Here is a 16,138-nt window from a genome sequence, read left to right as displayed (position 1 = left end):
ATTAGTCACAGTACAGAAACGAGCACTGCGTATTATTCACAAGGCTGGTTATCTAGATCATACTCACAAATTCTTTCTTCAGGCAAAGTTACTTAAATTCCAGGATCTGGTTAATTACAATACATCCATAATTTTGTATAAAGCTTTTACTAAACTTTTACCGGCAAATTTACAAACTAGATTTGAAATTCGAGAAAAGGTTTATAATGTGAGAGGCTTTGGAGAATTCAAATTACCCAGAACTCGAACAACCCGTAAAGGCTTTTGTGTGTCTGTATGTGGTGTGAAAATCTGGAACAGTCTGAGTTTACAATTGAAACAATGCAAAAATATTCATAGATTTAAATTTCTCTACAAACAGTTGGTCTGGTCACAGTATACTCAATGATGGGTTTTAGTGTGCTCTGTAATGTCTGTCCTCTTACCATTGCTGGTATGGATTCCAAAAAAATAAAAAATAAAAATAAAGTGTGCGTATGTATGTACATATATGTACTTGTGTGTGTAGATATATATGTATGTATATGTATGTGTGTTTGTTACTTGTAGTTATTACTGCCTGTTACCTGTGGTAATGCAATTTATAATTTATATATTCTGTATTCAGTTATGAAGGCTCTAATTGGTGGTTGCGAGCTGCCGCTTAGATGCTTGTATCTGCCCGGGGCTGTTGATGGGTCTGTATGCAATGATGGGCGTAGCTGCGGGAAGTTTATTGTTTTTTTTTGTTGATGAGTGAGTATAGGGGTGGGATTTAATAAGTTTTCTTCGTCCCACTCCTTTTTCAGGCAAGTTTTGTTTTTTGTTTTGTGTATTTTATGTTCAATATAGGTATTTGTTGTGCCTGAAAATGAATAAATAAATGAATGAAATGAAATGAAAAGATAGAACATCCTAACATGTCGCATCTTGTTCTTGTTTCATGTTCTTTGTAAGTCAATTTTCATCGCTGTGTTTGCCGGAGGTAAGCGTACCATGCTAAATGTGTCAGAAACTGAGCCCTACCCTTTTCTTATTAACTCAAGAGACTCTTGGAAATGAAAACTTCTGGTGATTATGACATGAACACAGCTGGCAGTTAGATCAAAGAGTATTTATAGCATTGATAGTGGAAGTGATGGCTCTGCAGCAGAGTGAGTGTGTTAACTGTGTATGACTCAGTGCTACCTTTTCCATGGAAGTAGTCTCTGTAGTACCTAGCGCCCAGGTCTACATGCTCTATGCTGTACAGTTTCAGTCTTTCCAGTCTTGTAGCCTGCTCTTCAGTGGCCACCTCCACCACTGACACGCTGGCGTTACTCTTCCTCAGCCATCCCCTCCCCCCGTCCCCTCCTCCTCCATCTCCTCCTCGTTCTAATGACGAGCTGAGGAAGCTGATGTTGCGCTCTCCGTGGCCTCCGGTTTCATTGAGGAAGTGTGGGCAGGAGAGGAGAAGTGGACTGGAGCTCTGGGCTCCAGCGCCATCTAGAGGGTCCACACCCAGTGAGGGTGTGGTGGAGCCCTGGTCGAGGCTCAGAGTCAGATCCTCGATGCTGGAGTAAATGGGGTCGTTTACACTCGCTGAGGATCTGGAGACTGACAGAGACACTGAGGCTGCTGATGCTCCCGTGGCCGTGTTTCTCCTCTGCGTGACAAAGCCACGCTGAGCTGCTGCCTCGTGGAGGTCAAACAGGATGCTCTGAGCGTCAAAGTGGACAAAGCTTTTTGGACACACCCACGATTTAAAGGAGGAATTGATGGCAGCTCGTGTTCCCCTGTCCTCAACAGTTTCTCCTTTCCCTCCATCCAGCTCCCCTCTATTGGAGCTCCGAAGTTTCCGAAACAAAGAGGAGGTGCCCAGCGACGACTCTGTCCCTCCACTTTTCTTTCTCACTCTCTCAGTGCCGTCTTTCCTTCCTGTCTCTCTGTCTTCCACACCTGTGGGACCAGGTGAGGGCGCTGAGGGGAGAGGTCCAGGTGGCGAGTCTGGAGCACGCAGCAGCTCGCCGATTTGTATGGGTGCAGAGCTGCGCTGGTCAGGCCTCTCCTGGCGGAACTGGCTGATCATGTCAAAGAAGCTCTGGTCAGGGATGCCTTGGATGTCGATGGAGGAGGTGCTACCGTATTCCCTGAACCGGTTCCCCAATCCGCCATCTCCTCGAGCCTCCACCTTTATGCAAGAAGAGGAGACAATTTCAATGTGTGATAACAGCTCAGTGGTTAGAACATCAGCCTTTTATCGATCTAGGAGCAGATTTTAGACAAATCTGAAAGCTGTCAATCAAACCAGTCACACAGAGAGCTCCTCAAATAAAAAAAATAAAAAATCTATAAAAAAGAAATATCAGTGCTTCAATGAAACAAGAATAAAGGCTGAACAATGTCTAGATTTCTTATACTACGGATTTTATAATTAAGTTACAATTAACAGTTTGGTATACATTGTTAAAAAGCCAAGTGAATCCGTAATAATAATAATAATAATAATGGATTGGATTTATATAGCGCTTTTCAAGGCACCCAAAGCGCTTTACAATGCCACTATTCATTCACTCTCGCATTCACACACTGGTGGAGGCAAGCTACGGTTGTAGCCACAGCTGCCCTGGGGCAGACCGTAGTACATTTTGGACTGACAGAGAGTAATTTAAAGACCTCACTCTAACGTGTGGTTCGCTTTTTAGTTTCTGTCAGTTTACTTAAATCCTGGCAACCTGCCAGAACCTACACAGACATATTCTTAAGATGTCTTTATCAGATGTCTGATTTCTTCTGCAGGTGACCTGGAGGTAAGGGAACAGCCAAAAACATCTGCAACAATCTCATTAGGTTAGCATGTCAACCCATACTAACTACAGCTGAAAATAAATAAACCTGCACAACAACAACATCATGAATTCACAGAGCAAGTGACATGAAAATGTAAAACTTCACTTCATTAATCACATTAAAGTAAAGCAGGACAGAATTTTAAAACCGCAGATATGTGATTTCAGCATAGCTTGAAAAGTTAATACCATTAAATCCGCCTGTCAAAGCTTGATAAACTATTTGTTTAAATGTTAATGGAAGATCATCTGTAACCGCAGACATGTGCCACAGCATCTGTGATAACAGAAAGGAGTTTAGACTAAACACGCAGTAACAACATTTTAAGTTTTTAAAGTTTTCTTGGACGGTGTAAATATGTCCACAGAGCAGATTGCAGAGCTGTATCACCTGCATTCAGTCACTGGTGTTTGTGGATGTCAGTCATTGTGAAGTCATGCATTGTAAAGTTGGTTTGTTTGAGTCATTTAACTCAATCTGGACTACTGCTAAAAGGAAAACAATTAATCCAGTTAGGACCTACACGTGTAAAAGGCACTAGAGGGAGATTTCACACTCACCTCATTTTCATCTTGTTCGCTCAGCGTCACTTCACTGTTGGAGCGCTTTCTCAAAGGTGGGAACACTCTCAGGCTGAAAGGAGAACTTCTCTCACCGCCAAACTCTCCTACATCCTTGGACCTCCGCCGGGGCAACCTGGCGACTCCTCCCCGCACCAGCCTGAAGTCAGACAAAACTGATAAAACTGAACCGTCATCGCCGTAGTGATTGCCGCCAATCTGCCCATTCTCGAGCAGCGACTCCCGGGACTGAGCACGGCGTGGAGGCCATTCTGCGATCCGTGCACGGACACCCATTTTGGGCACAGAGATGCGTGGTTGGATGACCGGGTCAGAGGGACCTAGCGCCGGGTGCCCATTAGGGGTGTGACGAAATGGAGTGTGCTGGGGAAACCCTCCTCCGCCTCCATCGAGAAGGTCTGAGGAGGTGCAAGTTACCCCTCTGTCTCTGTAACTATTCATGACACCCCAGGAGAGCTCAGGGCAGGGGGGCAGGGGGCTGGCATCCCATATTGGGAGGGGTGCTGGGGAAGGTGCTGTTACGACCTCCAGCTCCCAAAAACATTGCTTTTAACAGGGAGGGTGGGAAAGACTTCACTGGTCCATCCAATCTGGAACCAGGCCGTCCTCCTCCTCTTCTTCTTGTGCTTCTTTCTTGGATGATGTCTGATGCAGATCTGAGAGGAGAAACAACAACAGGCATACAATCAGGAAAAATATTAAGACAAAGACAAATGTGCCTTAAAATACACTGATTTTTAAATCATAAAGCCTGTGTGACCCATATTTTTTCCACAGAGTCAAAACTCAGAGTCTCTAAACTGTAAAACAACGTAGGACTGATAAACCAGAGTGAGAGAGAAAATAAGGTGAGGGGATATGACAGAGGATTTCTCCCATCCAGGCTAATCTTCAGGAGGCTGACAAGGGATATTATTATCACATATGGCGCGCACACACAGAAAGCCGCACACCCACAGGACACGAAGGCTGCAGCCGCTCTGCTGCAGATTAAAACCTCAGAAACACTAGCTAATTTTATCAGACAAGAAAGTAATACAAATCCAAACAGGGAGAGTGCACAGACAGTTTAAATACACTGAAGCATTTTCCCACTGCATAGATTACAGCAGGGCTCAAAAATGATCTTTGAGGGAGGGGGCGACTGCACACATAAACACAAAAATCTATGCATTCTTTTCTTATTCTGGGCCATTTGATGATTGTTTTGTATTTTAAGCATGAGTAAATGAAACCCCCCAATTTTTTTATATACCAAAAAAACAAAAGCGTCCTATATTTGTGTTCGCTGTTATGTGGGCTCACGGCTGTGACAGTCACAAAGAAGTTACTGTTTCTACTCTTTCCACCGCGCGACACTAAACAAACAACTTTGTGTGGTTCATAGTTTTTAGGAGAGAGAGAGAGAGAAAGAGAAAGCAAAAGAACACTTTACCAAACCTCACCCTTTTGGCTAAAGTAGATATCAAAAGTCAAGAAAGTGGGTGGAGGAGACTGGAGCACTGCTTGGTGAACCACAACAGTATGTTTTAACATAACACTCACACAGCACCAAGTCTTAAAAATGAACTAGCTTTATAAAGACTTCTGTTTTCTCTCTTCTGAGGTTTTATGGTTACACGTTCAGCAAACAGGTACAGGAATACGGTCACGTCCAGCTTACTCGATCAACCTGAAGACTGGACTATTCTGATCTTGGGTCATTGTGAGTGCAGACAACAGACTGAAGTCATGGTTGCGTGTTTTTGGTTTTGATTTCGTTGGTACTTTAGGGTGACCGGCAGGGAATTTATTTATTTATTTTCTTTTTTTCATGATGTGGTTATGACTCGACTGCGTGACAGCAAGAAATGATAATGTGCTGGCATGGTGGTCCATATGCAAATGTAAAGAGAGACCCAGTAAGGGATCTTGGCAGTACAGCTCTGCGGTGAAAAATGTTGGGACGCTGCGTAAAAAGTTAATGAAATCAGAATGTCATAATCTTCAAAATCATTTAAATCCTCACATTTAACTGAAAACCGACTTGGAAATTTTACTGAGAATTAAACCAAACCCATAGTCATTTGACTATTGCCCTGGAACCAGGAGGGCAATAGTCAAATGACTTGCTTTGGAGCTTTCTTTCTAAACAGAAACCTGATAAACCTTCACTGCAGGTGACGAACAGTTAAAAGGTTCACTTTAGTGCTTTGAAGAACATTTACTTACATTTAAGTAACTACAGCATAGCATATAAGTATTGAAGAGACTGATGTGGATTTATGGTGTTGTTTGTGCTCATTTGACCAGCTCTCGCTATGCTGTGAGACGGATTGTGGGAATTCAACCAATGCAGAGGCTACAAACAAAACTTTGCCCTGGGTAGAATACTGATTGGTTGCAAAGAAAGGGAGTGACAGCAGAGTTCAGCATGAAGACAGTGGCTGCAGTGGACAGTTTCAGTCTCATCTCACTATAAGACGTTGTTCTGTCTGACTTCTATCTTCTCTGCAGCATGTACTGTCAGAGCCATGAAAACCAGAAAACCGGCCTGCATCGACACTGGCAGACATATTATCCTTGTGCTGTCAAGACAATCCCACTTTCTTTGTTTTTTTTTAGGTGTTTTTTCTGATAACCTGCAGCTATCAGAGCATTTTGTAGCCAAACTACTGCTTACCTGGACAAAGAATGCACATATTTAACAGCTATTTTGGATGAAACAGAAACCACGGGTTATGGAAAATGTTTTAAGAGCTGCAGATACCAACAGGGAATTTGGCAAGTGTGAAAATGTGATAAAATGCAGTCTCAGTGGGGGGTTACTTGTTATTAATATGATATTCAGCTTAATGTCTGAAATGTAAATGTGCTTAATTCTCTATGCTGCAGACAGACCACTAGAATTTCTCTCTTTCCTTTATCATTCTCAGGTTTCTGTCTAATCTCAGTCTCCATTTAGTTCTCCATTGTGAGGTTAAAGCTCTTATCTATATAAGGCTCCACACAGTGAATAAGCTCATCATCTGCATATATACCTTTATAAAATATGCCCATAAAGTTCCACTGCTCACCATTTAATTTTTTGTACTTCTTTGGAGTTCCATATTACTCTGCTGTTATACTTAACTTTCATAAAATCCTAGGGTTTCATGTCCCCACTTCCATCATATGTGCCACTCATCTGTCACCTGTTTCTTGCATCACATTCAACCGTACGTGTCATCACATGGTGCTTTCACCTCACTTTCACCAGTTACCAAACTCATGGTCATAGTTAATCAGAGAGGAGCAGTACAATTTTACTCGTAAGACAAGCGCTTTAAAAAATGTAATATGATTCAAACAACAGCAGGAACACACGCTCAAACACAACGAACCGCTGCATAACTACGTCCAGCATTAAAATTTAAGCAGTGACACACTACACTGTTGCGCACAAAGCTGCAAGGGAAGCTCCAGAAAGACAGGAGTTAAACATTTAACTATTTCCAGTGAGAACGAGCAGAAAATGTGCTCTCTCCAGCTACACGCGTCTTTGTGAACTCTACAAATGTCGACTCCTGGGTTGGCTATCGCTTTACAAAGTCCAATTTGCATAACGTTGAGCTTTCCATTGTGTAAAGGCAGCTCACAGTGGTCCCAGTGTCTTTTATGATACACAATGGCTTTTATGAGAGCTAGCTCAAGTCCTTTTTGGCATTAAGACCGCATTACTCATACACAACACACGCACATGGGCAACATCAACAAAACTCATTCACGGCAAACAGAATCTCCCTATCGTCATACAGCCGCGCGGATGTATCATGTCTTTGTTTTTACGGAACCACAGTCACTTCCGGCCCAAAGACGCCTGCTCTGATCATGCTTTCTGACAGAGTCCTTCTTCTTTCAGAGGGCTGTCCTGTGATCCACTGAGGCCCAATCGCAGATTATCCGCCCCAGCTGCCGGAGCGGTAGAATGGCTTCATTATATGTCTGAGGTGCCTGATGAGAGAAGCAATGTAGAGAGTGTGGTCTTCTTTATCAGTGACCTTTGCCAGAACACAGCTCCTTAGTGAGAAACACATCTGATTAAAGCTGTTCTCACACATAAACTCCGGAAAACACCGGGTGAATCAGGTCGGGACTTTTTCTGAAGTTGTCCTTTCTCACATTTACAAGGAGATGGTTCAGATCAGCTGTATTCTCATTAACAGGAGCTCCCAGAGTGAGTGAAGCCAACAGCATAGTGACTTAAACCTGCGTTCTTTCTAATGTGGATGCCAAATAACATCCAATCCTATAGAAGCTCTTGGTGCTCTGTGTTTATTGGTGCGTTTTCCTGGTTTATTGGTGTTTATTGTATAGGTAAGGTGTACTTTATTAATTTAGTTACTGGTATTTTAGGCCTTTGGCAGATAGGATAATGTGGACAAACAGAAAAGTAGAGAGACGTGTAGTTAGTTCAAGGTCTGGAGCAGAGTCAAACCCAGGCTGCTGCAGTAAGGACTTCAGCCTTTGAGGTGCCCCTCTGTGAGGTAATGCAGTGCATATGTGATCTACAGCCATGCTACAGGCACTGTGTGGCAATACTTGGTCACACATGTGCTACTAACATGCTGTTGGTTAGCATGTTTGATGTTTAAATACTGTAAATCTGCGAGAGTACTAACAGCTGCCGATGAGCTGTAAGCAAAAGTAGAGCTGAGGCTGATGGTAATGTCGTTAATTTTCTTAAATGCAAACTCTCAGGACGTCAAATTCTCAACTCAAAGTCCAAGTTTTTCTTAAGTAAATGGTACTGAGACAAAACAAATGCTGTTGCTGTGTGAGGAAGAAACCTCCCCATCACAAAGTAATTAGCAGTAAGGAGCTAATATATTGTATACCTGATGGTGGGAATCTTGAGAACCAGTTGTATTTAAAGTAAGAGAGTATTTTTAAAGCAAATCAACATAAATTGATCATTGACTGCAAACAAACAGGCAAAAAAGGAGACACACATGGGAGGAAAAAAAAAAGAAAAGACTTAATCTCCCTCCTCTTCAGTGAGAGGAGGGCAGAAACATCCAGCACAGTCTCTGGCACAGACTTCAGAAGATAAATAGCAGACATTTAATGCTTTTTAATTACTCACATACAGTAATTAGTTAGCTCAGGGATGTACCTCCCCTGTTCTGGCTCTCCCATTCACGCTCTCTCGCGCGCGCTCTGCTCACCCACTCCAGCTTGCCCAGCATGATGCAGGCTTGAATCGCGCACCGCAAACACACATCGAGGCTGGTAATTACACTGCTTAGATGGTAGTAATGACAGAGCTCGCAGAAGAGTGCAGCTTCCAGCGGAATGAGTGCAATCACTCTGGAGGAGGAGGTGCTGCTCACTGGTATGTCAAAGCAATGCAGGCAGACCTGAGATCAGAGTGAAATGTGACCGATAAGGAGGGATGAACCAGACGTATGCTGGCAACAAGAACAAAGACGAAGGGGCTTCTGATGATATAATAACAGGAGATAACGCGCCAAAAGACAAAAACAAACTCTCTGGATATAAAACATCTACAACACTTACAAACAGTGCAAACAACACTAGAGTGTGAGCTACATCATGGGGTGGTTTGACAAACAGATGGTGAAATGTATGACTGGCGGACAGGAGCAGAGTACAACATCTGGCATTCATGCCACCACGACTGCAAGAGAACAGGTCAGGCAAGAAGATGCCAGGTCTCGACTGACCCCAGGTTAGTCATTATTAACCTGATATGATATAGAAGTTAAACAAAACATCTACAGCTGATCTGAGACAGTTTGACAGCCCTAAAATCAAGCACAAAAACATGATACAAACATCTTTGTTAATTACTGGTCCTTCACTATCACATAACCTGCTTTCAGATAAGAAAATAAGGTGCAGTCACATATGGACAAGAGGAATGACTCATCAGTAACTCGTACATATTAAGAGAGATTGAGGAGATTTCTGCACACTGTCTTCTTTACTACAGCATCATTTATCAACTTATAACTTTTGAGTGTGTTCAGCCTGAAGCGAGTGAGTCATTGAAAAGAGGTGGTGACAGAGAACGTAAGCTCTCTGTCACGTATTTATATATCATTTACAAACTTTGTATCCTGGCTGACTAAATGAGGAACTGTCGTCGTCTGGGGTTTTTTGTCTGTGAATGTGTTTCAGACAGTGTTAATGGTGTGTGTTGTTTTGTACACATTTCGATGATCTGTACATGTGGGTGGAGTTGCACATTGATGTATTGTTGATTGTTGCCACCTTTGCCTATTAGAGGTTAGGTCCTGGTGGTGTTTTACATGACTATTGGAAACACAGAGGAAAGCCTTGTCAGTTTCTTCTTATTGCCTTGTAATAGCAAATACTTTATATGTGTAAGTATGAGAGCTGAAGTTCTCATTCATAAGCTGACACTTACATGGCTGAGCACTAGGGCTGCACGATTTTGCATAAAATGAGAATCTGGATTTTTTTGCTTAGAATTGAGATCACGATTCTCTCACGATTTTCTTTTCCAGTATAAATATTTATTGCACTTATTAACTGCACATCAACTTCGTAACAGTTGAGACTGAACATAAAAACAATAAATAAACATAAAAACAACAAATGTCTCACATTTTGTCGTTGCCGCAAAATGTTGTACTGCTTGTAATTCCGTCTCCACCATTGCTCGACACTGCGTGTATTGAGCAGGTAGTCCAACAATAGAAAAATAGTTGCGGGACAGCACTGTGTAGCGTTTGTCTAGGGTGTTGATCATTTTCCTAAATCCCTCGTTTTGCACAGTGTTGATGGGAGCCATATCTTTGGTCAGGTGATAAGTGATAGCCTCCGTAATTTCTTTGTGCCTGCGGGAGTTCGACGGGTATAGGGAAGCGCTGTATAAGGTTCCCGTTATTGATGTTTGGGTGGTTGACCGGGACGGATTTTCTCCTGTCACTTTCTCGTCATCCCTGACGTGCTCTCCGTTGTTTTTTCCCTGCTAATTTTAGCAGCCAGCTTCTGTACCACGTGTCATTTGTTGAGCAGGAAGAGTGAGCGCTTGTTTTCATGCAGATTACGTCCCGGATCAAAATGCGGTACAATCGTCGTCGTCTTTTTCTCTCTCTTTTTTTAAAAAAATCGTTGTCATTTGGAAATGAGATCGCACATAAGTATGAATTGAGATTGCGATTTTCTAACGATTAATCGTGCAGCCCTACTGAGCTCCCATTAAATGGATTATTTAGAGTTGAGCATGTTGGTTTTCTTGTTTGAAAAAGTATGAAGTGAAACTAAACTGAATGAATTTTTTGATGTAGGGAAAACAAAAGTGTGTTGATGCTGACCCGAATTTACTGACCTTTACTTCATTAAAAATTCAACTATGATCTTTTTTCTTTAATAATTAATGACCGACAAAAAATTCTAGGGTGTTTGGTGTGAACACGAAGAAGAAGCATGGCCTAAAGGGCAGTCAGAAGATGAATTGAGGGGCTGCACTATAAGATAAACAGGCATTAATTTTGTCATGCAAAGCAACTCTTACAGAGTCCAAGAATAAAAATGGAGCTGGATATAGACGTAATACATCCACTTTAAAGGTGGCTTTGGTCAAAAATAACAAGCCAATAGTAAACTCTTCAATAAAAAGAAATCCTCAGTGGATTTCAGAAAGGTTGGTGCCATTAAAAGGGAGTGAGTGTGTGTTCAGTGTGTGTTCAGTGGACCGGACGGCGCTCTGCAGTGGAGGAGTCAGGAGGAGGCTACAGGATGTCTGCAGGTGTCTGCCTGCAACTCCCTGTTGAGACTGAAGAGGCAACCTTCTTTCCCTCCACAACAACAGATTTGATAACCAAATTTGATGTTGGCATACGTGGCAAATGGAGGCTCTGCTTCTGACAAGGCAGCACTGTCAAAAACCAGCTGTTAAAGATCCACATTTTCCTACAACAGGAAACATCCTCTAAGAAATAAATGTAAATCCAGCCTTGTTGTTCTGATATTATCCCAACAGACTGCACCCCATGACCTATTCCAAATTAGACCTATTCTTTACAGAGAAATCACATTCTTAATGTGAACCAGGAAACACTAAACAACAACAATACTTTCAAGGAAACACTTTAAACAACACTAGCATTGCAGCACACCAGGCTGGGAGGAAGCACACAATGAATACCTCTGTGTTGGGCTCATAGGTCCGTTTGAGTTATTTGTAGGAGACATCTCTATCTTACACTGAACTTTACTAAGCTGCAGCTCTTTCCTCTCCACTCACTTTCCTCCCCCAACCTCTCCTGACCCCACTGTCATTGTCGCCATTGATTTCCATCTACTTTGCTTTTGCTGAATCCCGCTGATGTCGCCAACGTCACTTCCATCTGCCTGTCTGTCCGTCAGGCTGCTGTCCCAGGACACTAAAGCAGCCCGTGAGGCCGAGGAGGAAGAGAAGCAGAAAGACTGGGGGTTGGGGTGAAAAGAGCTAGATTCATTTAGCACGCGCGCACACACACAGGCACTGATGTAATGAGTCTAATGATTTGCATCCAGTTGGAAGATCACAAATTGCAGCCCACACCGCGATTCATCGTTCACTGGTTTATCTGTGGTAGTGGTGAGAAAACGCAGCTGAACAGAAAGCTGAAGGGATTGTGCAAAAATCACAGAAGGGAGGTCAAGATGATTATGAAAGTATTCACATATTGCATCACTTGATGTTTCAATTGCCACTGCCGCAGAAAAATTTCTATGAAACAGCACCGCTCATTTCCACACAGAACATGTTAGTTCCCCTTTCTCTCAGTAGTCAACTTGCCAGGAGCTGATGATGACACTGATGATGATGATGATGATGATGATTCAGTGAACTGTTAAAGGGCATTTCAGGAAAAGTCCCTGCAGGAAAAGGGTCATGAACCTCAGATGCCAAGTGGAACCATGACAGCCTTTCTTAGCAAAAGCAGCTGACTTAACAGCTGTACTGAAAGATACAAGCACACTGTACCATAGTCTCTGCTTCTACATGTAGTTTCATGCAAAAAATCTGCCGCGTAATCAACATTTCTCAAAAGACACGTCATTTGATTTAGTCAGTTTGGGCTCTAAAACATTTTCTGTTCGCCTTAGGTTGCGCACTTGAAGATTAACTGATTAATCAAGAATAAAGACTTAGCTGTAGCCCTGGCACTTATCACTTTTCTGGGAAATGTTAGATTCATTTAATTTATTTAACTAAATGTGTGAAAAATCCAGATTCTTAACCGCACTGAAGATAAGATTATATCAGATTTATTCACAGTGAAGTAACACATTCACAGATATTAACAGGATAGCTACAGCGTCCATTAGAGATCGTGAGAATGTCTGTCTCCTGTAAGAACAATTATGAGGCGGTTTCATGTGCAACACAGAACCGAGTGCAGGCAAATAGTTGCGGGCACACTCAGCACACACACACACATCCTAACTTATTTACGTTTCTTTCCATCAAAATGTCACTAATAATATTTCTCCCTGATGAATCCACTGCACTTTTCTAACTATTTAATGTTGTCTTATGCTGTGTAAGAAGATCTGATATATGTGTAAATTGCAGCACGATGAAAAGTACATGTCAAGACTCAACTATATATTTTAAGAAAAAATTAGCCTGAGCAGTAACAAAATTGAATTTATGTTAGAAAAGGCTTTGTGGGTGAATGCAGACAGCTCAGCGACAAATCAAAATGCTTCCTGAAGCTAACAAAACAAAAGAGCTATAAATCAGATTCACACATTCATGACAACAACCAGAGTGAAACAGAGCAAAGCAGCTGTTACAGAAACCAGAGAGACGGCTATGGGACACTTCAGAGTGTTTTCTGACAGTGGCTGCATGTGTAGCCCTCCTTTATGCAAGCAGAGTACATGTCAAGTGACCTGCTTTCCATTATCAGTACAAAATGCAGATGAGGAAGTGCTTTATCTCCTAGAGAGCAGTGCAGAGCCAACAGCTCCCACCTCCACTGCAGAAAAATATTGAGGTTATCAAGACAATTAACCTCTGATCGAGTCTTTAAATCTCACTTTGCTTATACCCAAGAACTATGTTCAAACTCAACAATGGCTATACAACCGACACAAACATCCATTGACAGTAAACGGTTTCAGATGGCTCATGAATGTTTAGCTCAAGAATCAACATTATAAAGAATTAATTACCCATGCAGATACCCATCACCATTCATGCTAATTTTACCTTTTTTGCCCTCAGCTGTGCAGGCGAAGCTTGTGGTGATGTCTGACGTCACTGTGCAGGCAGAGGCGGCCCGGTTTTTCACTCTGTACAGACAAGGCACAAACATCTTATTAAAAAATGATACCAACTTCTGTTCGGTGTTACATAATTGTAAAGTTTCTTTTATAATGCCAAACAGGTGAGCCTAACTTGTGGAATAAAATGTGGCACGGTGTTTTCAGCTTTTTGCATGTCATATAATCTGTGTGTGGTACTGATAATGTGTGTATGTGTAGCTGTAATCAGTTCCACGCTCATCAGAGCATTCACACAGACTTCGTCTATTGCTTGTGAGGAGTACGAACAAAGAGGCTCAAGACGGTCTATCTGTATTGTAAACAAGCTGGCAGACTCCACAATCAGTCGTTATGGTACAATAAAAAATTATTACTTAAAGTGAAACCATTGTTTAATGAACCCATGTTTGTAATTGACTTCTTGGATAGAGGAGGGGAAATTATGTTGGATGATTGTTTTGCAGAAAAGCACAGCGCAGTTTGTGATTTTTTTCCACACATATAATCAGATTTATACAGCTAAATGGAAAAATGTTCCCAAGTACAGAGCCCTGCATCAGGGATACAACACGGAGGAGTGAGGAAAAAAAGAAGACTAAGACAATATATCAGCTATATTTTCATGCTAATGAAATATTTGCTTTTATTGGACATATGCGTCCCATGGAACAGTTTCTTTTTTCTATTTAGTTAAGTTTGTACTTTCAATCTTGAAGGCACTTACTGCTCGGCTTTGTCAAAAGGAAGAGGGGTCAAGTCTCCACTTATTTTAGTGTTTTAATGATTAATTTTGGCTTAAAGCTGAAAAGTATATAATTCAGATATTTACAGTTATCACTGAACTATAACAGTTTGTGATGTATGTCTTAGTCACACAGGCCTGGAGACTGGTCAGTGACACGCTTGCTGAAGGTTGCTGGCTGGAAATATGGTGCTGTTCCCAAACCCTCCTTGTGTCTGCTTTGGTTGACAGTAGACTGCCTCGGTCACCTGGTGGAAGGCTCCAACTTGCCTGCAAACACTCACCACCATCTGCTCCCTCAGCAGTAATGAAACTGAAAGTGTGTAACATAAACCAGAAGCAAAGATTCTGAAGTAAAACTGGTGCCTCACCAGTGAAACCAACATGGTTCAAAAGGCACACTTTTAATTTGAAGGTGAACTCTTCAAAGTTTTAAAGCTACTTTATCGTTGAGTGTTTGCAGACAGGTCAGTCTCATTCACTACAGCAATCTGCTAGAGACCAAAGCATCACAATGAGGTTTCAGGTGCAGCACCGACCGATTTCACCTAGTGACTGCCAGCAACCATGATGCAGTCTTCAAAGAAGTTTGTATACACACAAGCAAGCAGGTATGCAAATACATTTAAAAACATCATTTAAAGTAGGCTTTGCAAAATTCTTCCTGGAAAAAGGTCTTGATCTGCACAGAGCCGTAAAGAGAAACAAACACACATGCTCCCTGACTTGATTAACTTCACAATCCACCTCCATCCTCAACCTCTATCTTAAACATAGATGGAAACACAGAAGATAAGTGGAGGCAAAGTGAAGGAGCTTAGTGCTCTGTGATTAGAGGCTAAACAATGAAAAGGAGGGCCCTTGAAGTAGGACATAAAGATAGGGGAGAAGGGGGGGCCAGAGAAGCAGCAGACATAATGTCCTGAGGGGCAGGCCCATTACTGTCTGGCAAATACAGTTCTGATCAATAATGATCAATCAGAGTACACTTATCCTGCCGCACAAAGCATAATCACACTGTCTTTGGCAGTGGGGGAGAGCAGGGGTGGAGCAGGGTCAGTGATTGCATGAGCATCTATTTTACTACAACAGTGAGGGTCCTTAAAGCTAGCAGCGTCAGCACAGATTTAAGGCTCAGGCTCCACTCCACTGCACTGAAAATGAAATTAAACTCAAAGTGAAAACTTCCCAACCATGGAAGACTTTGCACCGCAGACCCCTGAAAGTAATTACACCTGCCTGTCAGTGTAAGACACTGTACACACACACACACACACACACACACACACACACCCGCGCGTGAACCCTCCCTCTCTCTCTCTGAAGGACACATTATAGCAGTAAAATCAAGAAAACACTCTCCCTAACATCTATGCAGAAGCATAGAATGAAAACTAGCTCTATGTTTACTGAGTACGCCTACACGTACACAGCTATTCACATTAATTTTATTCACAACTGGAAAAACAGCAGATTTATTAACCTTTTAATTTCCATTTTAACTTAAAAAAATACATCCATGTGAAATAAACAAAGGAGTGAATATTTGGAAAACTTAAAGACAACAAAAGTCATCATCTTCTTCATCTGACAAAGTTGTACTGTTGTCAGAATGTTTCAGGGAACAGAGCTTTATTTGTTTTTCAAAAGTAATCTCACTTTTTACTGCAGTAAATTACATGAAATTTTATGTAAAGTTTGAGGAGAGGTGGAAAACATGAGCTGCACCACGTCG

At 42.0% G+C, this 16,138-nt stretch overlaps 1 protein-coding gene across 3 annotated transcripts in view; it reads right to left on the bottom strand.

Annotated features, from left to right (window-relative positions):
• The window catches only part of sipa1l3 (signal-induced proliferation-associated 1 like 3), an 89,613-nt gene that overhangs the window by 23,819 nt on the left and 49,656 nt on the right, over positions 1 to 16,138 (bottom strand). For all 3 annotated transcript variants that reach the window (XR_015124696.1, XM_086261721.1, XM_086261722.1), the window contains exons 2-4: positions 13,606 to 13,688; positions 3,369 to 4,045; positions 1,168 to 2,149 (exon numbers count right to left, since the gene is read on the bottom strand). Coding sequence is in view for 2 of the 3 variants with exons in the window: in XM_086261721.1 (XP_086117847.1) it covers positions 1,168 to 2,149; positions 3,369 to 3,830 (1,444 nt within the window). In the remaining variant the exon portion in view is untranslated. The remainder of the gene's footprint in view (positions 1 to 1,167; positions 2,150 to 3,368; positions 4,046 to 13,605; positions 13,689 to 16,138) is intronic.

This window comes from Aulonocara sp. 'chitande type north' Nkhata Bay, linkage group LG14, assembly GCF_057382095.1.
Source record: "Aulonocara sp. 'chitande type north' Nkhata Bay isolate Kocher_YH1m ecotype deep benthic linkage group LG14, A_spYH_male_GT1.1, whole genome shotgun sequence".
Taxonomy (NCBI): Eukaryota; Metazoa; Chordata; class Actinopteri; order Cichliformes; family Cichlidae; genus Aulonocara; species Aulonocara sp. 'chitande type north' Nkhata Bay.
The sequence above is the reverse complement of the archived record's forward strand: the minus strand, read 5'-3'. Positions and strand labels throughout refer to the sequence as shown.